Source organism: Triticum aestivum, chromosome 1A, assembly GCF_018294505.1.
Source record: "Triticum aestivum cultivar Chinese Spring chromosome 1A, IWGSC CS RefSeq v2.1, whole genome shotgun sequence".
Classification (NCBI taxonomy): domain Eukaryota; kingdom Viridiplantae; phylum Streptophyta; class Magnoliopsida; order Poales; family Poaceae; genus Triticum; species Triticum aestivum.
This window is the reverse complement of record NC_057794.1, coordinates 512,945,186-512,966,033: the sequence shown is the minus strand read 5'-3', so window position 1 is coordinate 512,966,033 and position 20,848 is coordinate 512,945,186. Positions and strand designations below refer to the sequence as shown.

The 20,848-nt window shown below is 47.7% G+C and overlaps 2 protein-coding genes across 4 annotated transcripts; both read right to left on the bottom strand.

Annotated features, from left to right (window-relative positions):
• Positions 1–6,356: 6,356 nt before the first annotated feature.
• On the bottom strand, positions 6,357–10,229 carry LOC123061477 (uncharacterized). 3 transcript variants are annotated; one of them, XM_044484609.1, is made up of 3 exons: positions 9,984–10,229; positions 8,207–9,903; positions 6,357–6,857 (listed from the first exon to the last, which is right to left on the bottom strand). In XM_044484609.1, exons 1-2 carry the CDS (start codon positions 10,015–10,017, stop codon positions 9,116–9,118), a joined length of 822 nt encoding a protein of 273 aa, XP_044340544.1. In that variant the 5' UTR covers positions 10,018–10,229; the 3' UTR covers positions 6,357–6,857; positions 8,207–9,115. The 3 variants fall into 3 exon arrangements, with proteins under 3 accessions (XP_044340544.1, XP_044340537.1, XP_044340541.1); XM_044484602.1 differs by having other exon boundaries at positions 9,984–10,221; XM_044484606.1 differs by having other exon boundaries at positions 8,207–10,221.
• A 1,158-nt stretch (positions 10,230–11,387) lies between these two features.
• On the bottom strand, positions 11,388–14,250 carry LOC123061469 (universal stress protein PHOS34). The gene is made up of 2 exons (XM_044484595.1): positions 13,247–14,250; positions 11,388–11,687 (listed from the first exon to the last, which is right to left on the bottom strand). Exons 1-2 carry the CDS (start codon positions 14,040–14,042, stop codon positions 11,680–11,682), a joined length of 804 nt encoding a protein of 267 aa, XP_044340530.1. The 5' UTR covers positions 14,043–14,250; the 3' UTR covers positions 11,388–11,679.
• Between the last annotated feature and the right edge of the window lie 6,598 nt (positions 14,251–20,848).

Genomic DNA, 20,848 nt, shown 5'->3' with positions numbered 1-20,848 from the left:
CCATGGTGTTGCCAACCTCTGATCTTCGAGGTGGATGAGACTGCGCTGATCAGTATGCACAATGAACTCGTCGTTTTGCAAGTATGCGCGCCAATGGTCCACGGCCATGAGAATGGCCAACCCTTCTTTCTCATAGGTGGAGAGCTGCCTATTGCGTGGCCCCAACGCGCGGTTGAGGAAAGCGATAGGGTGTTTGTCTTGAGACAGGACTGCACCTATTCCCAGATCCGATGCATCAGTCTCGAGTTCAAACGTTTTCTTGAAATTAGGCAGCGCCAGAATGGGAGCAGTCACCAGAGCCTGCTGCAAGGCGCAAAAGGCACCGTCCTCTAATTCTGTCCAGCGGAAAACCACTCCTTTCTTGAGCAGATCGGTCAGCGGGCGACTGGTGATTGCAAAACCTCGGACGAACTTGCGGTAATAACCAGCCAAGCCAAGGAACCCGTGGACCTCCTTGACATTTGTAGGCACGGGCCATTGCTGCACTGCAATGATGTTCTTGTTGTCGGTGCGAACGCCGTCACCACTGATCTCATGCCCCAGATATCTGAGTTGCGGACGGGCAAAGAAACACTTGCTGCGTTTCACTTTCAAGCTGTGTTCTTGCAGACGCTGGAAAACTTGTCGCAGAAGCTGTATGTGAGTGTCCATATCGCAGCTGTGTACCAGGATATCGTCGATGAAGACGAGCACTCCGTGGCGAACCAGTGGGTGTAACACGATGTGCATGCCTCCCTGGAAAGTTGCCCCCCCCCCCCCGTGACGCCGTACGGCATGAACTTGAACTCGAAGTGCCCGTGATGGGTTTTGAACGCTGTTTTATGCTCATCCTCGGGCCACATACGAATCTGATGATATCCTGCCCGCAGATCCAAACTGGTAAAGAGTTGCGATCCAGCCAGCTCATCGAGAAGCTCTTCTATCACTGGCAACGGGTAGCGATTCTTGATCGTAACTGCATTGAGATGCCGATAGTCCACACAAAAACGCCAGGTGAGATCCTTCTTTTGCACTAGCAGAACTGGCGACGCGAAAGGGCTGGATCTGGGTTGGATAATCCCTTGAGCGAGCATCTCAGCGACCTGACGTTCCACTTCATCCTTCTGAGTTGGGCTGTGCCTGTACGGCCTAAGGTTGACTGGCTGCGCTCCGTGGACCAGCGGAATAGTGTGGTGAGCTAAAAGTTGGTGCATAATTTGCGTGAATTGCTCAACATATTCAGCCACCGTTCCGATTTGCTTAAGCCTATTGAACTGTCGAAGAAGATTTTGAAATTCTTCCCGACCAAATTGGGTGCAAATTGCCGTGGCGAAATCGCCCCAATCCGGGTAGTGCAGGTGTGCTTGCGATGATTGGAGCCAAGTAAGTGCCCCTTCTGTGAAATACATGGCTGCACAACTGACCCATGCATCTGGACTAATCGTGCACACCCGAAAGTAGGCCTCGCATTTGAGACGCCAAGCCCTCGGGCCAGTCCCATCGAACAGAGGGAAATCGAAACGCGGTGGTGGTGGTAGGCGATGATATCCCCGGTCCCCTGAGAATGAGTGCTCCCCGTGATGGTAGGAGTCGTACGTACCAGTGGCCAGAGGCAATCGCGGGGTCTGAGTTTCCCCCGATGATTTCCCCCGAAGATCTGTTGCGACGCCGTGGCTCTGTGGCCCGTGATCTGGAACGGCTCCGCGTTGTGGCAGCGGCGCGTCCACCAGGAGAGGAAGCAGGGGCGGCAGATCCGAGAGGCGGATCTGGGGCGGCGCCTCCTCCGTGGCCTTGTCTCCCTTGGGCGCCTGGGAGCCGATCTGAGTCCGGAGGCTGCCGACCTCCTGTCGCAGCTCCTCCATGGATCGCTCGACGTCGGGCTTCCAGCTTTGTAGCTCAAGCACCACCGGCTGGAGGGCGTCGATCTTGGTCGTGAGCACGGTGATAGCCGTGGTGAGGTCCGCCAACGCCTTGGTGTGGTCCTCCATGGCGGTCGCCTTCCCTCGACGAGTCTGGATGATAGAGGGGAAATGCCTGGCCAGATTGGGGAATGGGAAAAAAATTTGGACGGATCGGAATGGCTCTGATACCAATTGTTACGCTCCCGCTAGCAAATCACTCACAGATATGGTTCTGGTACATCGATTCACTCGCTAGCTAGGGTTCTTGAGAGAGAAGCAAGGGAAGGGAAAGGGGATCGGGGTAGGTAACCGCCGCCTGGTACGGTACTCAATCGCCACCTCACGCAGGAGGGCTTGGCTTGCTTTTAACTCCGCCCGTGGTATCCCACACATGGGCCGGGTAGTGACTGTTGGGCTTGGGCTGTCGGCGCGCTCGTTCCAGCCCAACAGGAGCCTGCGTGGCCTTGGTCGATGGAGCCACCTTGCTCGAGGGCGTAACAACAGGCCATTCCCAAGTAAGTACCTCCTATTGAAAGGCGGGCATTTGGGACATACAAAAATACAAAAATAGGTACTACTTCTATCAGGATGAAACATTGCAAACATATATGATAATAGGTATTAAAAACACATACTCTATATTGAAGATGTATCAGGATGCGATGCATGTGTAAATGTTTATGAATAAGCTTGATACCAAATCAGATAAATGCTACTTTATGGGTTATTCCAAAACTGCTAGGTATTACTTCTATCACCGCACTGAAGACAATATGTTTATTGCATAAATGGTATGTTTCTTGATTGTGAAAGGGTGAGAGGGAGGACGGTACAACTTGACGAGATTAGTGAATCTTCATCGGCAGGTCAAAGTGACGCAACGCCAGAAGTTGGTGTGAAGTTTCTCACTGCAACTGGTACGGAAGCCCCTGCATGCCATGTAGAGATTTCGTCGAGGATATGATAAAAACACAGCAAGAGAGAGCCAAAAACCATCAGATAGACAAGTCATTTTGCACTGCACACTGCCCCACAAGTACAGCCGATGCAGATGTAACAGAGGGATCAAAGTAGAGAAATACTCCCTCCGTTCCTAAATACTTGTCTTTCTAGGCATTTTAACAAGTGACTACATACAAAGTAAAATGAATGAATCTACACTCTAAAATATGTCTACATACATCCGTATGTGTTAGTCATTTGAAATGTCTAAAAGGACAAATATTTAGGAACGGAGGGAGTATTAAACAGACGCACATGCATGCCCCACAATCAGGTGGCTGCTAGGATGGCCGTGGCCTTTAGCTAAAGCCGCCGTGCAATCCGAGACTACAGTAAAAAGGCACATGACAAATGGAAAGAAAGACACCCCCTACATGCCCAGCTGGAGAATAGCGAATGGGAGAAACGAATAATCAAGGGGAGCTGCGCATACGGTTGGGTGGCCTCATCATATCTTGATGATGCAAAGGCAGTTCAAAAGAGCCTTGCTGGACCAATTTCAGACCGGCCATATGGGCTCGAATCTGCCGATGCCGTGATGAACCGGCTTCGAACATGCATCGACCAGAAAAAATAAAGGTTGTCTTCTTCTTTTTTTGCGGGAAAAAAATGAAACCAACCCAAAGGCTGACCCTCGTTGGTTTTTTTTATAGGAGAAACTCCGTGAGCACCGCGCGTTCGTGACGGGTCTCGAACTCGAATGGGCTGGCAGCAACCTCAGCTGCCCAGTCAATGGGTCGAGAAAAGATTGTCTTCATCAATGATAACATAGATACTGACGGTTCGTCTTTTTCCAGTGAATCGTCTTCTTTAACAGTTGGCACCACGACTACTACTCCATCTGTTTACTTTTGTAAGTCATTTCAGACAATTTAAAATGGGTTGTTTTGTATATTGTCTGAAATATTTTTAAGGTCTTATAAAAGTGAATAGAGGGAGTACTAATTTTAGACCTAAACTTTTCTACCATCATCACCTTTTGGTACTCAACAAGTTGGGCTGCTTAACTTGTATTAATAATTCCGCCAAAGGAAAAGAAAAAAAGACGCACACACGATCGTGAGCCTATTTGGCGCCTTGAGCATCCGTTAAGCCTGTTTTTTTAAACACCGCAGACACACCCTCCCTTTCTTCGATACTAAATGGGCCGGCCTATCGAGCGCACCCGAGGGAAGATTTCTCCCTCGAAATTACTAATTCGGGAATACTCCTTTTAAAGATCACTGTCACCTTTCCAGATCGCAAATATTAGCACGTTGCATGTGCGTTACTTGTCACAATCTGAGAGTATTCCCTTATTTTATAGATTCGTTTATTCAAAACGTTTTATCTCTTAAACCGTACGTCCAAATCTCGAACCATTTGCACCGTTCTTCAAAACTAGATCCCATGTTGATAAATTTTGACGAACTTTATTTTCATGAAAAACCGGACAGGAAGTACTTTTTTCCTTTCTGAGATACATGGCCTCTCGCGGAAGAAAATTTGTGCCTCTTGCGGAAGAAAAAAAGACAACGCGTCTTTTCCGTTTCCGAGAGGCACGATCTCGCAGAAGCAAAATCGTGCTTCTCACAGAAGCAAAATCGTTCCTCCCGCAGAAGAAAAGAAACACATTTTTTTCGTTTTCAAAAGGCATGGTCGTGCCTCTGACGAAAGCAAAACCGTGCCTCTCACGAAAGGAAAAAAAGAGACGTGTTTTTTTTCCTTTTCCGAGAGGCACGGCCGTGCTTCTCGCGAAAGCAAAATCATGCCTCTCACGGAAGCGAAACCGTGCCTCCCGCAGAAGAAAAAAATACGTGTTTCTTTTTTCGTTTCCGAAAGGCACGGCCGTGCCTCTTGCGGAAGCAAAACCATGTCTTTCGCGGAAGCAAAACCGTGCCTCTTGCGAAAAGGAAAAAAACACACTTTTCGCTTAAAAAGCTAAGGAAGACCCGTGAAAAATCGAAAAGCTGAAAAAACCAGGGAAAACCCATTAAAAAGCCGAAAACGAGTGCGGATTTAAAAAAATCTGGAGGAAGCACACAAAGCGCGACACGTGGTGGCGGCTGAGAGCGCGCCTCATTCCATACCCAAGCGACCCTTGGGGAGGCTGGGAACGAGCGCTCTTTAGTTAGTTGCTCCTTTCGTCCCTGGGTTTTGGGAAGCTTCCAGTAGCTTCCAAGTAGGTTTTGGGAAGCTTCCTGACTGTTTTTTTTTCTGAACCAGGTTTTTGTTTCTTTACTCTATTTTTTCCCTTTTTCCTTTTTTTTCAAATACGTTAACTTTTTATAATTCGAAAGAAAACAATTCCATGAAATTTTCCCAAAATTGTTTACCTTTTCAACTTAGTGAACTTTTTTTAAAATTTCATGATTTTTAATATATCCATGAACTTTTTTCAGTTTCTAATAACCGGTTGTGGGCGCCAGAACTACTAACCGGCACAGAGGGTGCCGATTAGAAGGTCTCGCTTACAGTGTACAACAAGATCCTGCCACCGACACAAGCATACATATTGCACCGGCCCAGGCAAAGGGCGGTTTTCTTACGATTCCGTGTTTGGTTTCTTTGTTTAGTTTCATTATTTATTTTTAGTTTTCATTTTTGTCTATTTTTTATTTCACTTGGTTTGTTTAATTTGCTAATTTATTTTAATTTTAACTTTTATATTTTGTCCTTTTGTGGTTGGACTCGAATATCCAGCCAATGTCAGATTTTTTTGGTATGGCAAATCGAATGTTTTTTATGTCAAGTTGTGTTTGCAGATGATGACAAGTTTAGTTGGCGAGCATGGCAAATCAGCCTTATTTCATTTTCTGTCAAGAAATTACCGTGCTTGTAAACTAATTTGTCATCCTTGCGCCAATATAAATTGTCATGAAAAACATTCGATTTGACACGTTTAAAAATCTGACGTCAGATTTTTAGTATTTCCATTTATGGGTTTTAAGGAAATACTTTGAAATAATATATATATTGACAACTACAAGAACATTTTTTAAATATGTGAACTTCTTTTAAAAGGCACAAACACTTTTAAAATTCCATGAATAGGAGGGATATTTCACTTCAATAGCAAAAACATCCCAGGAAGAGAAGCAACCAAGATCCATCCACTTCCTACAAGGAAGAATTATGCAAAAAGCAGAGACCATGGAGGTATAAGAAAACATGGGGATGGTCAGCCTGGCAACAAAAACACGTCGGCCTGTGGAATCATGTCCCAGAGATCTGAACAGAAACATTCATACAACAGCTGCCATATGCAGAAGTACATTATTCTCACTTCAATTCTTCCGCGAGATCAATTTCAGCAATGAATTTGGGAGTGATGCTCCTTTCATCGAAAGAAAAAAAAATCTTCAGGAAGCAAAACAGCAAGAACTGGTCCATGCATGATGTACAAGTCTGATGCAAACTAATAGTGCAAAGCAGAGTGGAAACACTAACACAGTATCACTCCTAGCCCATGGGATGATAAGCTGCATGACAAGATTCAGAGGACAAACGGGGTGGAGCCACCCTGGCTCTATTTTATAGAATGAAACCGACGAGTTATACAGCGCTAACAGGTTCAAATCCTTCGCAAACTCAGCGTTACATAGCATCGGAAATAAGGCCTACAATGCGAGCCAAAAGAAGAAGAAAAAACAGGTTTGAGAGGTGAACAGCATGTGTGTGCTTAAGATTCAGTAACTTCATCATCATCATCATCATCATCATCATATACCATCACTCCTCTGGGCAGATACGCACTGAGGCAGAAGGCCACTCCTCTAGGCAGGTGAGCACTGAGGCAGAAGGGTTGCTGTGACGGCTGGGCGGCGGGTTTCCATGTCGGCTTCGGCACCAGCCCCCTCTTCAGCGCCTCGTCAGCCGAAGTGGAGTTCTCAGGTTCTCCATTAACCGGCCTCCGAAGCGGTCCAAGTCCACCACCTCTGCATCTTTGAACGGCACTTTCCACTCCCGTGTTGACGCGAGGATGTGCCTCCACACCTGTTTCATATTCAACCAATTCTTGTGGTTAATGATCATATCATTCCAGGGCAGCCATAGGATTGCCGAAGTGATGACATTAAAGATTTTAAACCTCTTTTCACTAGGCCAACATCTAGCAAGGGACACAAAGTCGGTGCTACCTCCGGTCCAAAATAAGTGTCGCAGTTTTGAACTAAAGGTTGATTAGTTCAACCTTAGTCCAAAACTGCAACACTTTATGGATCGGAGGGAGTAACATTTTTCCACCAAACATATCAAGCACCTCCTTTCATTCTTCCTCCACATATACTCATGAAATCAGCTTGCATTGCCCCCAAAAAGAAGTTTCCATCATGATTTTATTAGGGATATATAACTGATCAAACATAACAGTGACCATTAAGGTATTTTCCTCGCATCCACACCCGACGAATCTGCGACTTTAATGTCTGCAAATGGTGAGCAGGTGAAATTTGACTAAGTTTACGATAGAGAATACAGTTTACTTACTTGGAACAATGCTCCAGTCTTATCGTATATAAGAAAACAACTTTAGGGATTCAACATTCAAAAGAGAATTCCAAGCTCCATCATGTAATAAAGGAAATATTTTTAATTTAGTTCAAATATGAACTGCATAACCATTTGGTATGCATAAGTAAAAGTACTGCCAAATGCTTACAACGGTGTACAGGTCAAAAATTGACCCGGTCAGAGCAGAATTTCAGAACAATGTGCAATTTAGCTTCACATGCTCTGAACAATGTGCAATGTAGCTTCACATGCCATTGTCCATATGACTGTTTTGCTAATTAACAATTCTAGAGGCAACCGGCTTCATGTTTTGGTATTTCTGCTGGGTTATGCACTTTCCAGTTTGCACTACTATGCACATTCCTAAGGTCATAGCATAGTTATCACCTCATTAATTTGCTTGAATTATATTGTCCACCACTCAGTAATCAAATTACACTTTCAGAGGACTTTAGAGGACAGCAATCAGACAGGGCCTAAATCTTAGGGCTGGTAACAGTCAAGTACATAAACCTTTATGACCAGACTTGTGAACTGACTTAGTTGTAATGCAATGCAACCATTTTACTAATACCAATACTTTTCATCCTGTGTCTCCTTGACATTGATATCAGCGCATTAAAATCATTTGCAGTGTTACTCAGACACCGCACTTGTTTCCAAAATTTTGTTTTCTTAATTGGCCACCCTGAATCCGTGTCAGAACGAACCCCGTCATTGTAACACATAACATGTGCCAGATCGGACCCCGTCATTGTAACGCAGAACATTTCATTACTTACTTCATGGAAAATTGTGCAATGGGAAGTACAAGATAAAGCAAAGAAACATACCTTTCTGCCCGTCTGGCTTGTATGGCTTGCCTTTGTGATCGAATGGCTTCGTCTTGTACTTGCTCTTCTCCTTCTCTTCTTTCCTACCCTCCTTCTTAGGACAATCAGCAATGAAATGATTGGGATCACCACATTGATAGCAATATCTCTTTGATTTCTTCATCTTGGACTTGTCAGAGAAATCACTTCCTGTTCCATAGGCTTTCTTTCCAAGACACCCTTCACATTTCTTCATTAAGAGAGCCAATTCTTGTATTCCTTGTTGAATTTGCTCTTGGTATTGATCATGGTCGTTTTCCTCCATTTGGACTTGCTTGGCCTTCAAGGCAGCGTTGACCTTTTTGCTTGAGCGTGGCAAAGCATGCCCACACACGACTTTGGATTCTTTTTGCTCCCCGCCGTAGAGGAGGAAGGTTGCAAGCACCTCCCGAGGGGTGAGTAGTTCAAAGTCATGCTTCTGATGGATGAGGAAAACCATGGTTGGGTTCCTTGGCGTCATGGCAAAAAGCATCTTCTCCACAAGATAGGAATCGGTCATCTCCTTGCACCCGAGACCCTTCATTTCATTGGCCAAATTGTTGAGCCTTGTATACATGTCACTCGGGGACTCGTCTTCCCCTAAGACGAAGAAGTTCATATCCATCCTCAGTGAACAGAGCTTTGACTTACCAGCCGCTTCATTAGATTTTCGGAGAGCATCCCAAATCTCCTTGGCACTCTTATTATATTGATATCGGCAAATCCGAATGTATTGATCATCACCTATGGCATACTGTAAGGCACGTCTAGCTCGGTAATCGTGCTGCCAGTTCCTCTTTTCAAGAGCCGTTGGGTTTGCTTCATCTGCACAAGAGAAGCCAGTTTCCACAGCTCTCCACACTAGAGGGTCAATGCTAAGCAGATGGAATTTCATCCTGCGCTGCCATGATAGATAGCGCGTGCCATCGAAGCGAGGCGCTTCTCCGGAGCAATCTGCATCGTCGGCGGGCTCGCTCGGCGTGACAGTGTCCGGCTTCGCCCTCGCGTACCGCGCATGAGTATTCTGGATAGCTCTTGCCTGCAGTCGTAGACTTGGGAGTTGTGGAGCACATCCAGAGGGGTGAGCTCTTCAAAGCCAGGCTCCCGGCGAATGCCGTCCACAAAGGCCGGCTTCCTAGGCGCCATGGCACGAAGCATCGTCCACACGACATAAGGGTCGTCCACCTCTTTGCAACCAAGGCGATTCAGGTCAATGGCCAGATTCCAGAGCCTTGTATGCATCTGATCGGCAGACTCGCCCTTCCTCCACGCAAACAACCTCATCTTCTCCCTCGGCTGTTTGATCTTTAACCGGCGGACGGTCGGGGTGTCTTCGTGCATGACCTGGAGGGCGTCCCAGACCTCCTTGGCAGTGTCAAGGTGCCAGATCCGGTAGAGCCGGTCATCGCTGAGGGCAGAGTGTATGGCGTTCATGGCTTGGGCATTGTAGTACATCTTCCTCAGCTCGAGGTCCGTCGGATTAGCCTCGTCCGCACAAGAGAAGCCGGTTTCCACTATGCTCCACACAAGAGGGTGTGACCAAGCCAGGTGGCCTCTCATCATGACCTGCCATGACTCGAAGTCCGCGCCGTCGAAGCGGGGCGCGTCGATGGAGGCGAGCTCGCCCTGCGACATGAGCGTGTCCTCCATCATCACGTCCCAGTGCTCGCCGCCTCCCCCTGCACGACCGAGTATTGGAACAGAACCGAATGGAATCGAGAAAGTGCAGGGGGGAGGGGAGGTAGGGAAGCGGACGGACCTGTGCCGAGGAGGGCCGGCTGCTGCTGCTGCATCGTGGCGCGTCGTGTGACCTCCGGATCCCGGCGGGCGGCGGGGTGAGGGGGAGAGGAGCGCCGGCGGAGGGGAGCAGAGCAGTTCCGCTTCGAAATCGACTCTGTTTTCGTGTCAGTGGCACTCCGGTTGGGTTGGTCGGGTGGTTTGAATTCGTGACGTTGGCCTGTGGTGGAGCCGGACGGGCAGAAAAAGGAGGAGAAAGAAATGGGCCGTCGCTCAGCCCAAGGAATGTGCCGTAATAATGCCCCTAAAAAAAAGGACTCCTCAAAATGGTTCTGAAAAGACGAACCCTCAAAATTGCTCAAACAAAACCCTAGAAAATGTCAAAAACTCATGAAAAATACTGAGAAATTTGAGTTACACGTGTTTGGCATAACATAAAAAGGGCGTAAATGATTTTTATGTATGCATTCTTTTGTGTTGTTGTGCTGGTCATAAGTAGAAAAGCTCTGATGCTCGTTTTAAATATTTTAGGACAAATCATCATATTTATATGCTAACCTCAAATATTATGCTAACATGAAAAGGGGAACCTTGGTGTCATGTGCATTAAGAATCATTTTAAGTCATTAATATATAAAAATACATGTATTTATTAGTATAAATTTTATGTAAATTATAATTATGAATATATAATGATGAATGGGAAAGTAGAAGAGACAGGGCCAGTGGGGGAACGTGTTCACAAAATAATTCATGGACCATGTTAAAACAGAATAATAATCCTTTCGAGAGGAAAACAAAACAATTTTTTGCTGGATGAACTATTCACGAAATAATACGTGGCAGTTGAAAAAAGAAGGTAATTTTCAGTGCCTGTAGAAAATTATAATTGTTGTTGCATTAGGCATAGTGTCCTTTTCTGGGTATTGCACAAAGAAATAACAAGGCGCAAAGGAACAATTGAACGGAGAAGGAAAAGGGAGATGCATATTCCTGCCCTGGGGTAGGATCTGGTTTTGTTTTGACCAAGATTTTTGTATGTCTGTTCTTTTTGTTCCTCTGGCTTTTGTTGATGTATGTACTCCTAAGTCAGATATTTTTCTTTGTGAATGTGTATCCAACATCAAATTTCATGTTTAGGCAAGGCTGGAAGATTTGCCGAGAGGGACCAGCGGCCCCAACTCCCAATATGTTTCCGTGATTATGCCAGTCTACACAAACTGCCCCATGCAAAATCGGTAACCAAATGAACACAGCAAGTGAGGCAAGTAGAAACATCCATTATCCAAAAAGTAGCTCCTATATGCAGGAACATAGTACTTCTTTCCAACAGCAAAGCAACCAAGATCCGTCAATAATCTACACTTACTGCAAGCAGAATTATGCAAAAGCAAAGACGATGGAGAAACAAACAAAAAACATAGGATTGGTCACCAATGGCAATGAAAACAAGTCGGCATACGAAATCATGTTCCAGGGGGCCAAGCAGAAACATTCATACAACAGGTTAACAGCTACAATATGCAGAATAACATTATTCTCATTTCAATTCTCAGGAAGGGAAGCAGCAAGGACTGGTCCATGATCTACACGAGTCTGATACAAACACAAAGTGCAAAGCAGAGTGGAAAGACCACTCAGTTACAAGGGGGTTTGGCATCAAGCAAGACTTGCTCTCTCCTCTTTCATCTGGCTGCTCTGTGCTTTTGCTATTACCCTCAGTTTTCTGTCAAGACAGGAGAAATCCAAATCTTATTCATGATATGAGCACGCGAATAAACTCACCAACCAACAAGACAGTACACAGAATAACATCGGCAATAACAAAGGAGCATACAGTTTGTAAAAGGCAATGACCTGAAATAGACACCAACTAGGTAGCGATCAAGCAATGTCAATGTTACGCTGCGCATATTATGGTGTGATGCACATGATGGAAGCAAGCAAATGTTATGCTCAGGATAGTTTTATTTTCTTATGTTCAACCAAAAGATAAGCATATAAGAAGGCAGTGCCTCAGGGTGTGTATGCCCAAGACTAGTAGGTGTTTTCAAGTCTGAGCATCTGACTTTGTGTGGACGACAATATACTCTTTAAAGCAGTATAAGTTCCCCTTTCCAGATGATGCCGTCTGGATATGTCCATGCATCTTACATTGTCGGTTTGGAACTACAAGTGCAAATGACAGGCTACATGACAAGATTTTGAGCACAATTCGATGTAAGTCTACGTGTACCTAAAGGTAACTGAAAGATCTCTTTCATTCTTCCTCCACATATTCTCATGAAATCAGTTTCCATCACACACAAAAAAGTTTCCATTGTGATTTTCTAAGGGATGTACAGATGAACAAACATAACAGTGACTAGTACGGTGTTTTCTCTAATCCACCCCCAATGAAACTGCGACTTCAATATCCTCACTAGATCTACAATATAGAATACAGTTTCCTTTTTTGAGACTTTCAGTTTGATAAATTGCACCAATCCTCCATTCTTATCACGTATAAGAAGACAACTTGAGCACATTTCGGCATACAAAAGAGAATTCAAAGCTCCAACATCCAATAATGAAAGCAGTTTAATCAAATTCATAAATGAAGTGCATATCCGCTAGGTATGCATATGATAGATAATAGTGATGTCAAATGCAACTAAGCAAACAGCGCACAATATCGACTCAGTCAGAGCAGAACAGCAACACAATGTGAACGCTTGGCATGCTATTCTCTGTACAACGGTTTTGCTAGTTCACAGTTTCAGAGGCAACCGATTTTATGTTATGGTATTTTCACTAGTGTATGAATTTCCAGTTTCCGTTACTATGCAGATTCACTAGGGTAGTCACTGGACTTTTGTAGTGAATTAGTGCTAATGCAATGCAACCAGTTAAATAACACCATAGCGACTCTCCTACCCTGCCATCACTATCAAATGCTTTCTAATCATTTCCAGTGTCCGAATTTTTACTTTCATTTTCACTGGGCTATGCATTTCCAGTTTCCGCTACTTTACAGATTGGCTGGGCTATTCACCGGACTTCTGTAGTGAATTAGTGCTAATGCCTAATCCAATGCGACGAGTTTACTAATAGCGACACTCTTCATAATGTGTCTTCTTCCTCGCCATCACTATCAAACGCATTCTAATCATTTCCAGTGTCCAAATTTTTATTTTTCTGAATTTGCCACCCTGAATACTAACGCATAACAGTTCATTACCTACTTCATGGGTAAACAAAACTATGCAATGGAAAGTACAAACGAGGTGAAGCAAAGGAACAGACCTTTCTGACCCTCTGGCGCCTCGTGGAACACCACCTCGTTCTCAGGCACCGTCCGCAGCTCATCCCCCACAGACTCGGCACCGCCAGCCGCTCCGGCGTCATCAGGGTACCTGACAACCACGACGGGGCAGACGCAGTGGTGCACGCAGTAGTCGCTGACACTCCCGAGCCTGCCGTTGCCTGCCCTGCGGGAGGCGCCGAAGCCGCGGCTGCCCATGATCATGGCGGAGAGGCCGAGGCGCTCGGCCTCGAGGCAGAGGCGCTCCTTCATGTCGTGGTCCTTGACGATGTGGATCTTGAAGGGGATCTGCGCGGCGACGAGCGGCTGCGCCAGGTCCTGCGACTTGGTGGAGGTGAAGGCGTCGAAGTCCTCCTCCCGCTTCTTGCGCGCGTCCTCCTCCGGGTCCCCGGACGCCGGCGCCGCGCCTCCTCCTTCCCCCTCCGCGTCGCCGTCGTCGACGGAGACGGGGATGGAGCCCCAGTCGGCGCCGTAGAGCACGGAGGTGGGGCGCACATGGAGGAGCACCACGGCGTCGCCCGGGCGCAGGTAGTTCTGCACGGCCCACTTGACGGCGAAGGCGGACTCGTCGGACAGGTCGACGGCGATGGCGATGCGGCGGTGCGGCGAGGAGGAGGCCGCGAGGGAGGAGAAGAAGTAGCGCGGCGAGCTGGGCTGGATCGCCGCCACCGCCGCCGCCTGCGCCGCCGCCAGGCGCACAGGCGTCGGCGGCGAGGGGGAGGAGGAGGGGGACTTGCCGGCGCCGGTCGGGGAGGCCGGGTGGTGCGTCGCCGCCATGGTTGGCCCTCCGGCTGCTCGATCCGAATGCGGAACGCTACTGTGGAGGTGCAGCTCTCGATCTGATGAGGGGAATCTCACGGGAGAATGGGGGAGGGGAGGCGAGGGTTTTGCCAAAGATTGAGATTTGGGGCTGTGCAACTTGCGGTGGACTGAGGAACTGGAACTGCCGCCGGTTTCTTGTGAAACTGCGGCGGCGCTGGCGTATTCTGGCCTGGACACGTAGCCGCCGCCTGACTGCGGGTTTTGTCACTTTACGCTTTCTTTGATACACTAACCATTTGTTCAGTATTATAAGCATTTCTAGCCGATCCCGCAACCCACCAGCCCCTCCCGTAAATGAAACTTAGCGGACGACAGACGCGGGCACAGAACAGGTCCCGCATATATCATCGGAATTCAAAATGATTTTAAAACGAGTAGTTTGCGCCAAACATCACCCGAGTTTCAAACATGGTTCATACAAACTTAATTAACATAGTTCAAATGAAAAATAAACTAGTTCATCGTACTACGCGGGGATATTTGCTTCTACGCGTCAGAGCCAGAGTCGACGGAGCCTCGTCGCCGGAGCCGTCCTAGGCTGGCGGCGGCTGTCGTGGAGCGTGTGGTAGATGAGGATACTGGAGAGGGCCGGATCGAAGAGGTCGCCGAGGCGACAGAAATCATCCCAAGCCCGCGATCCGGCGCCGTGGGACTTCGGGTCGCTCTTGTGCGTTGCCTCTCTTTGCTTGTCTGACACGGGAGGGTGGAGGCCGGAGACGCCGGCCTAGTCGTCGTTGAGGCGCTTGCAGCAGACGAACCCGTCGCGGCCATCGGACCCCCTACGGCACCTGAAGCCACCGTGGTCGCCGAACCCCCTGTCGCCGCCATGCCCCGCACCGGCGGACGACATCGTCGCAAAGATCCGGTAGAAAACTAGCCGCAAAACGCTGCCGAAGCCGGCTCGATTTCTCGCGCGGAGTAGATGATATGCGGCGGGGGGTAATAGAGAAAATGACGGATGGATACCCTAAATCGCTCGGAAGCCGGCATATATCCCTGGTTGGAGGGCGGTTTATGGGCCTCCCGTAAAGTTTTTACGGGCCAGACATTTTTTGGGGAGGTCTGCTTGGGCCGATTTTTTGGGTCGTCCCGTATAACGACCGAAAAAGCATAGTTCATCGATTTTATAAGAGATCTGCTAAAGATGCTTTAAGTTGAGGTTTAACTCAAATGAAACAAATCATTCTCCCTTACTAGGGGTTAAGGCAGGGGCCCCTATGTCCCCTTACCTGATTTATTATGTGCAGAAGGTTTGTCTTCTTTGATCCCTCATAATGAGGGAAATGGGCATCTAAAGAGGGTGCAGGTTTGTTGAGATTCTCCTTTTATTTCATACTTGCTTTTTGCTGATGACTCGTTGATACTCATGAGGGTAGATGTTATGAACGCCACTTGTTTGAAGAGGATTTTAGATGATTATTGTGCTGCTTCAGGACAAATGGTAAGTGATACGTCTCCAACGTATCTATAATTTTTGATTGCTCCATGCTATATTATCTACTGTTTTGGACATTATTGGGCTTTATTATCCACTTTTATATTATTTTTGGGACTAACCTATTAACCGGAGGCACAACCGAGAATTGTTGTTTTTTGCCTGTTTTAGGGTTTCGAAAAAAAGGAATATCAAACGGAGTCCAAACGGAATGAAACCTTCGGGAACGTGATTTTCTCAACGAACAAGACCCGGGAGACTTGGACCCTACGTCAAGAAAGAAAAGAGGAGGCCACGAGGTAGGGGGAGCGCCTACCCCCCCCCCCAGGCGTGTCCTCCACCCTCATGGGCCCCCTGTTGCTCCACCGACGTACTCCTTCCTCCTATATATACCTACGCACCCCCAAACGATCAGATACGGAGCCAAAACCCTAATTCCACCGCTGCAACTTTCTGTATCCACGAGATCCCATCTTGGGGCCTGTTTCGGAGCTCCGCCAGAGGGGGCATCGATCACGGAGGGCTTCTACATCAACATCATAGCCCCTCCGATGAAGTGTGAGTAGTTTACCTCAAACCTACGGGTCCATAGTTAGTAGCTAGATGGCTTCTTCTCTCTTTTTGGATCTCAATACAATGTTCTCCCCCTCTCTTGTGGAGATCTATTCGATGTAATCTTCTTTTTGCGGTGTGTTTGTTGAGATCGATGAATTGTGGGTTTATGATCAAGTCTATCTATGAATAATATTTGAATCTTCTCTAAATTCTTTTATGTATGATTGGTTATCTTTGCAAGTCTCTTCGAATTATCAGTTTGGTTTGGCCTACTAGATTGATCTTTCTTGCAATGGAAGAAGTGCTTAGCTTTGGGTTCAATCTTGCGGTGTCCTTTCCCAGTGACAGTAGGGGCAACAAGGCACGTATTGTATTGTTGCCATCGAGGATAACAAGATGGGGTTTTCTTCATATTGCATGAGTCTATCCTTCTACATCATGTCATCTTGCTTAAGGTGTTACTCTGTTTTTAACTTAATACTCTAGATGCATGCTGGATAGCGGTTGTTGAGTGGAGTAATAGTAGTACATGCAGGCAGGAGTCGGTCTACTTGTTTCGGACGTGATGCCTATATACATGATCATACCTAGATATTCTCATAACTATGCTCAATTCTGTCAATTGCTCAACAGTAATTTGTTCACCCACCATAGAATAATTATGCTCTCGAGAGAAGCCACTAGTGAAACCTATGGCCCCCGGGTCTATCTTTATCATATTAATCTCCTACTACTTAGTTATTTCCTTTGCTATTTATTGCCTTTATTTTACTTTGCATCTTCATCACAAAAATACCAAAAATATTATCTTATCATATCTATCAGATCTCACTCTCGTAAGTGGCCTTATAGGGATTGACAACCCCTATTTGCGTTGCTTGCGAGGATTCATTTGTTTTGTGCAGGTATGAGGGACTCGCGCGTAGCCTCCTACTGGATTGATACCTTGGTTCTCAAAAATTGAGGGAAATACTTACGCTACTTTGCTGCATTATCCCTTCCTCTTCGGGGAAAACCAACGCAGTGCTCAAGAGGTAGCAGTAAGTGCTGCCAAATCTTCGATCTATTTCAGTTCAAATACCAATATTGATGATAAGGTAGAAGTTTGCCAAATTCTTGATATCATGACCGAGTCCTTATCTGATAAATACCTAGGACTTCCCTCGGTGATTGGTGTCGACCGAGTGGATTGCTTTAAACACCTGATTGAGAGAATACAGAAACTAGTGAATGGGTGGAAGGAAAGAACTTGATCTTATGGAGCAAAAGAGGCTCTAGTTAAAGTGGTGGCTCAAGCTATCTCAACTTATTCAATAGGTGTATTTAAATTTCCGGAGAAAAATTGCTAGGTAATCAGTGATACTATATCTCATTTTTGGTGGCTTGACAGAGAGGCCTAGCATAAATTACATTGGTTTGCTTGGTGGAAGATGTGTGCCTCTAAAATTTGGGGAGGAATGGGATTTGGTGACATCCAAAGTTTTAACCTAGCAATTCTGCGAGATAGTACTGCCATGTTCATTGGAGCAGCGACGGCTAAGCTTGACCATGTGGCTAACATTTGTTCGACTAAGGTTGCAACTCTAGTGGAGGGTCTGAAGCTCGCAAATAGAGTTGACTATAATTCAATCCAGGTGCAATCAGATTGCCCGATTCTAATAGAAGCTTTGCAATAAAACCTGGGGCAATCGATGGTGGCAGCCCTAATTCTAAAGGAATGTCAGTTAGTGTTAGTTGGTTTCGGGAAGGTCGTTTTGTTGGGAACGTAGCAGAATTTTAAAATTTTCTACACATCACCAAGATCAATCTATGGAGTCATCGAGCAACGAGGGAGAGAGGAGTGCATCTACATACCCTTGTCTCGTCATCTATTACTTCTACTACTATGGCTAACGCTTTAGCAATAAAATAAAGTAATTACATGACGTTTATGTTGACACGCAGGTCATAAATAAATAAAGACAACTCCTATGGCTCCTGCCGGTTGTCATACTCATCGACATGCAAGTCGTGATTCCTATTACAAGAACATGATCAATCTCATACATCATATATATCATTCATCACATCCTTTTGTCCATATCACATCACACGGCACATGCTGCAAAAACAAGTTAGACGTCCTCTAATTGTTGTTGCAAGTTTTTACGTGGCTGCTATAGGTTTCTAGCAAGAACGTTTCTTACCTACGCCAAAACCACAACATGATATGCCAATTTCTATTTACCCTTCAAAAGGACCCTTTTCATTGAATTCGATCCGACTAAAGTGGGAGAGATAGACACCCGCTAGCCACCTTATGCAACTAGTGCATGTCAATCGGTGGAACCAGTCTCACGTAAGCATACATATAAGGTCGATCCGTGCCGCTTCATCCCACGATGCTGCCGAATCAAGATAAGACTAGTAACGGCAAGCAAATTGACAATATCCACGCCCACAACTGCTTTGTGTTCTACTCGTGCATAGAAACTACGCATAGACCTAGCTCATGATGCCACTGTTGGGAACATAGCAGAATTTTAAAATTTTCTACGCATCACCAAGATCAATCTATGGAGTCTTCTAGCAACGAGGGAGAGAGGAGTGCATCTACATACCCTTGTAGATCGCGCACGGAAGCGTTCAAGAGAACGGGGTTGATGGAGTCGTACTCGTTGTGATCCAAATCACCGATGACCTAGCGCTGAACGAACGGCACCTCCGCGTTCAACACACGTTGTCGGAGTAAATGACCACGGGTAGCCTAGCCGGCACCCCCTGGCTCTTCTAAAAAATTACAAGCCGATCCGGCCCTCAAGAATCCAAGACGTGGGGCCGCCTTCCCCTTGCCGGCTGTCTCCCAGGCCGGCTATCGGAAGGCGACCCAACCTTAGCCCTCATGAAGAAAGCCGCGGGAGGACCAGCTCCGAGAAGCCGGCCGCGAGAAGGCCGACTCCAAGAAGCCGGCTCCCACAAAGCGGCCAAGATCATACCCTCGAAGTCTGTATCCACATAACGGCGATGTGACGGGGCGTGGCTACAGTAACGCCTGCCACCCCCGAATCCCGGAGCACGCCTGGCACAGTGCGTCGTACGGGTGGCCATGGCCCGTCCGGCACGGCACTGTTGCCACGTTGACCCTGATGTCATCCACGACGGGCTGCCAGTGCGGCCCACGGGCGGTGGGCCCCTTCGGGCAGAGAGACACCCGAAGGAGGCCAGGCCTCCCCCAGTCGGCCCAAGACAGAGCCGACTCTCCACAGCCGGCATGCCAACTCCCTCGAAGGAGACGCCCCATTAAGGAGACAAGACGCGGTGAGGCTACAGCGATCACCCGCCGGACGGCGGCACTGTAGCCACGCCCACCTCGGCGAAGCCCTCGTCACCAGGATTGAGCAACAGTAACCAGCCACCGACAAGGCCCTAGACAGTGGGGCCTGCCTGTCGACCAAGGAGCCGGCAGCCGGCGGGACCCACCAGCCGGCGGGCCCCAGCAGCCGGCGCAGAAGCCGGTGAGTGTAGTCATAGACGGCTGGGCCCCACATCCAGCCGGATTACCATTGTACCCCCGGGGGGTAGACCTATATAAACCCCCCGGGGCACCCATGCAAAGGGTTGATCCAAGCTAGTTCTAGACACCACATAGAGAGGGGAGGAGGGCTAGCCGTGCTCTACTCCTTCTTCTCACAAAACAGCTCAAGGAGCATCGTGTAGCTACTTGTTCATCTAGTGATCATGCGGAGACCCCGCAGAGCAGCAGTAGGGGTGTTATCTCCACGGAGAGCCCAGAAGCTGGGTAAGATTCGCCGGCGTGCATGTCTTCGCCTCATCCCGCTTCCAGGCACCGGCGATGTCTTACTAGTTCCCACAATGATAAGCCACCCGTTGGTATATGTCGCACCTACCACCCGACATTGCCGCAACCAGCTGGGTGGTCAGCACCGTAATCGTAGTCCAACGCCCAGAAGAGGGCCGAGCCCAGCCGGTCCAGAGGCCGGTGTACTATTTGAGCGAGGTGTTGTCTACCTCGAAGCAGAACTACCCGCACTACCAGAAGATGTGCTACGGCATGTACTTCGCCGCCAAGAAGCTGAAGCCCTACTTCCAAGAGCATCCCATCATGGTTGTATGCACCGCCCCGCTGGCCGAGATCATAGGCAGCCGGGATGCATCCGGCCGGGTGGCGAAATGGGCCATCGAGCTGGCCCCGTACACGATTTTCTACCAGCCTCGCACCGCCATCAAGTCCCAAGCATTGGCTGACTTCCTCGTCGACTGGGCTGAGACCCAGTACCTGCCGCCAGCTCCCGACTCCATTCATTGGCGCATGCACTTCGATGGGTCCAAGATGCGCACCGGCTTGGGAGCCGGCGTCATCCTCACCTCTCCCAAAGGCGACAAGCTCAGATACACGCTGCAAATTCACTTTGCCGCCTCCAACAACGTGGCCGAGTACGAGGCGCTCATACACGGGCTCTGGCTTGCCAAAGAGCTCGGCATTCGCCGGATCCTATGTTATGGCGACTTGGACTTGGTGGTCCAGCAATCATCCGGCGACTGGGATGCCAAGGACGCAAATATGCCAAGCTACCGCTTCCTCGTTCAACAGATCAGTGGGTACTTTGAAGGATGCGAGTTCCTCCACGTACCGCGAGCCGACAACGAGCCAGCTGATGCCCTGGCTCGAATAGGCTCCACTCGGCAAGCAATACCAACCGGTGTCTCTCTACAACGCCTCCTCAAGCCGTCTATCAAGCCGTCTCCAGAGTCCGATTCCATCTTCGTGCCG

What these genes read in the sequence shown, in the direction of transcription:
- LOC123061469 (XM_044484595.1), bottom strand. Translation starts at nt 14,042, where the DNA reads ATGGCGGCGACGCACCACCCGGCCTCCCCGACCGGCGCCGGCAAGTCC.
- LOC123061477 (XM_044484606.1), bottom strand. Translation starts at nt 9,119, where the DNA reads ATGAAATTCCATCTGCTTAGCATTGACCCTCTAGTGTGGAGAGCTGTG. An exon ending in CAAGCCAGACGGGCAGAAAG is followed by an intron (nt 6,858 to 8,206) that starts GTATGTTTCTTT and finishes AATATGAAACAG; the next exon opens with GTGTGGAGGCACATCCTCGC.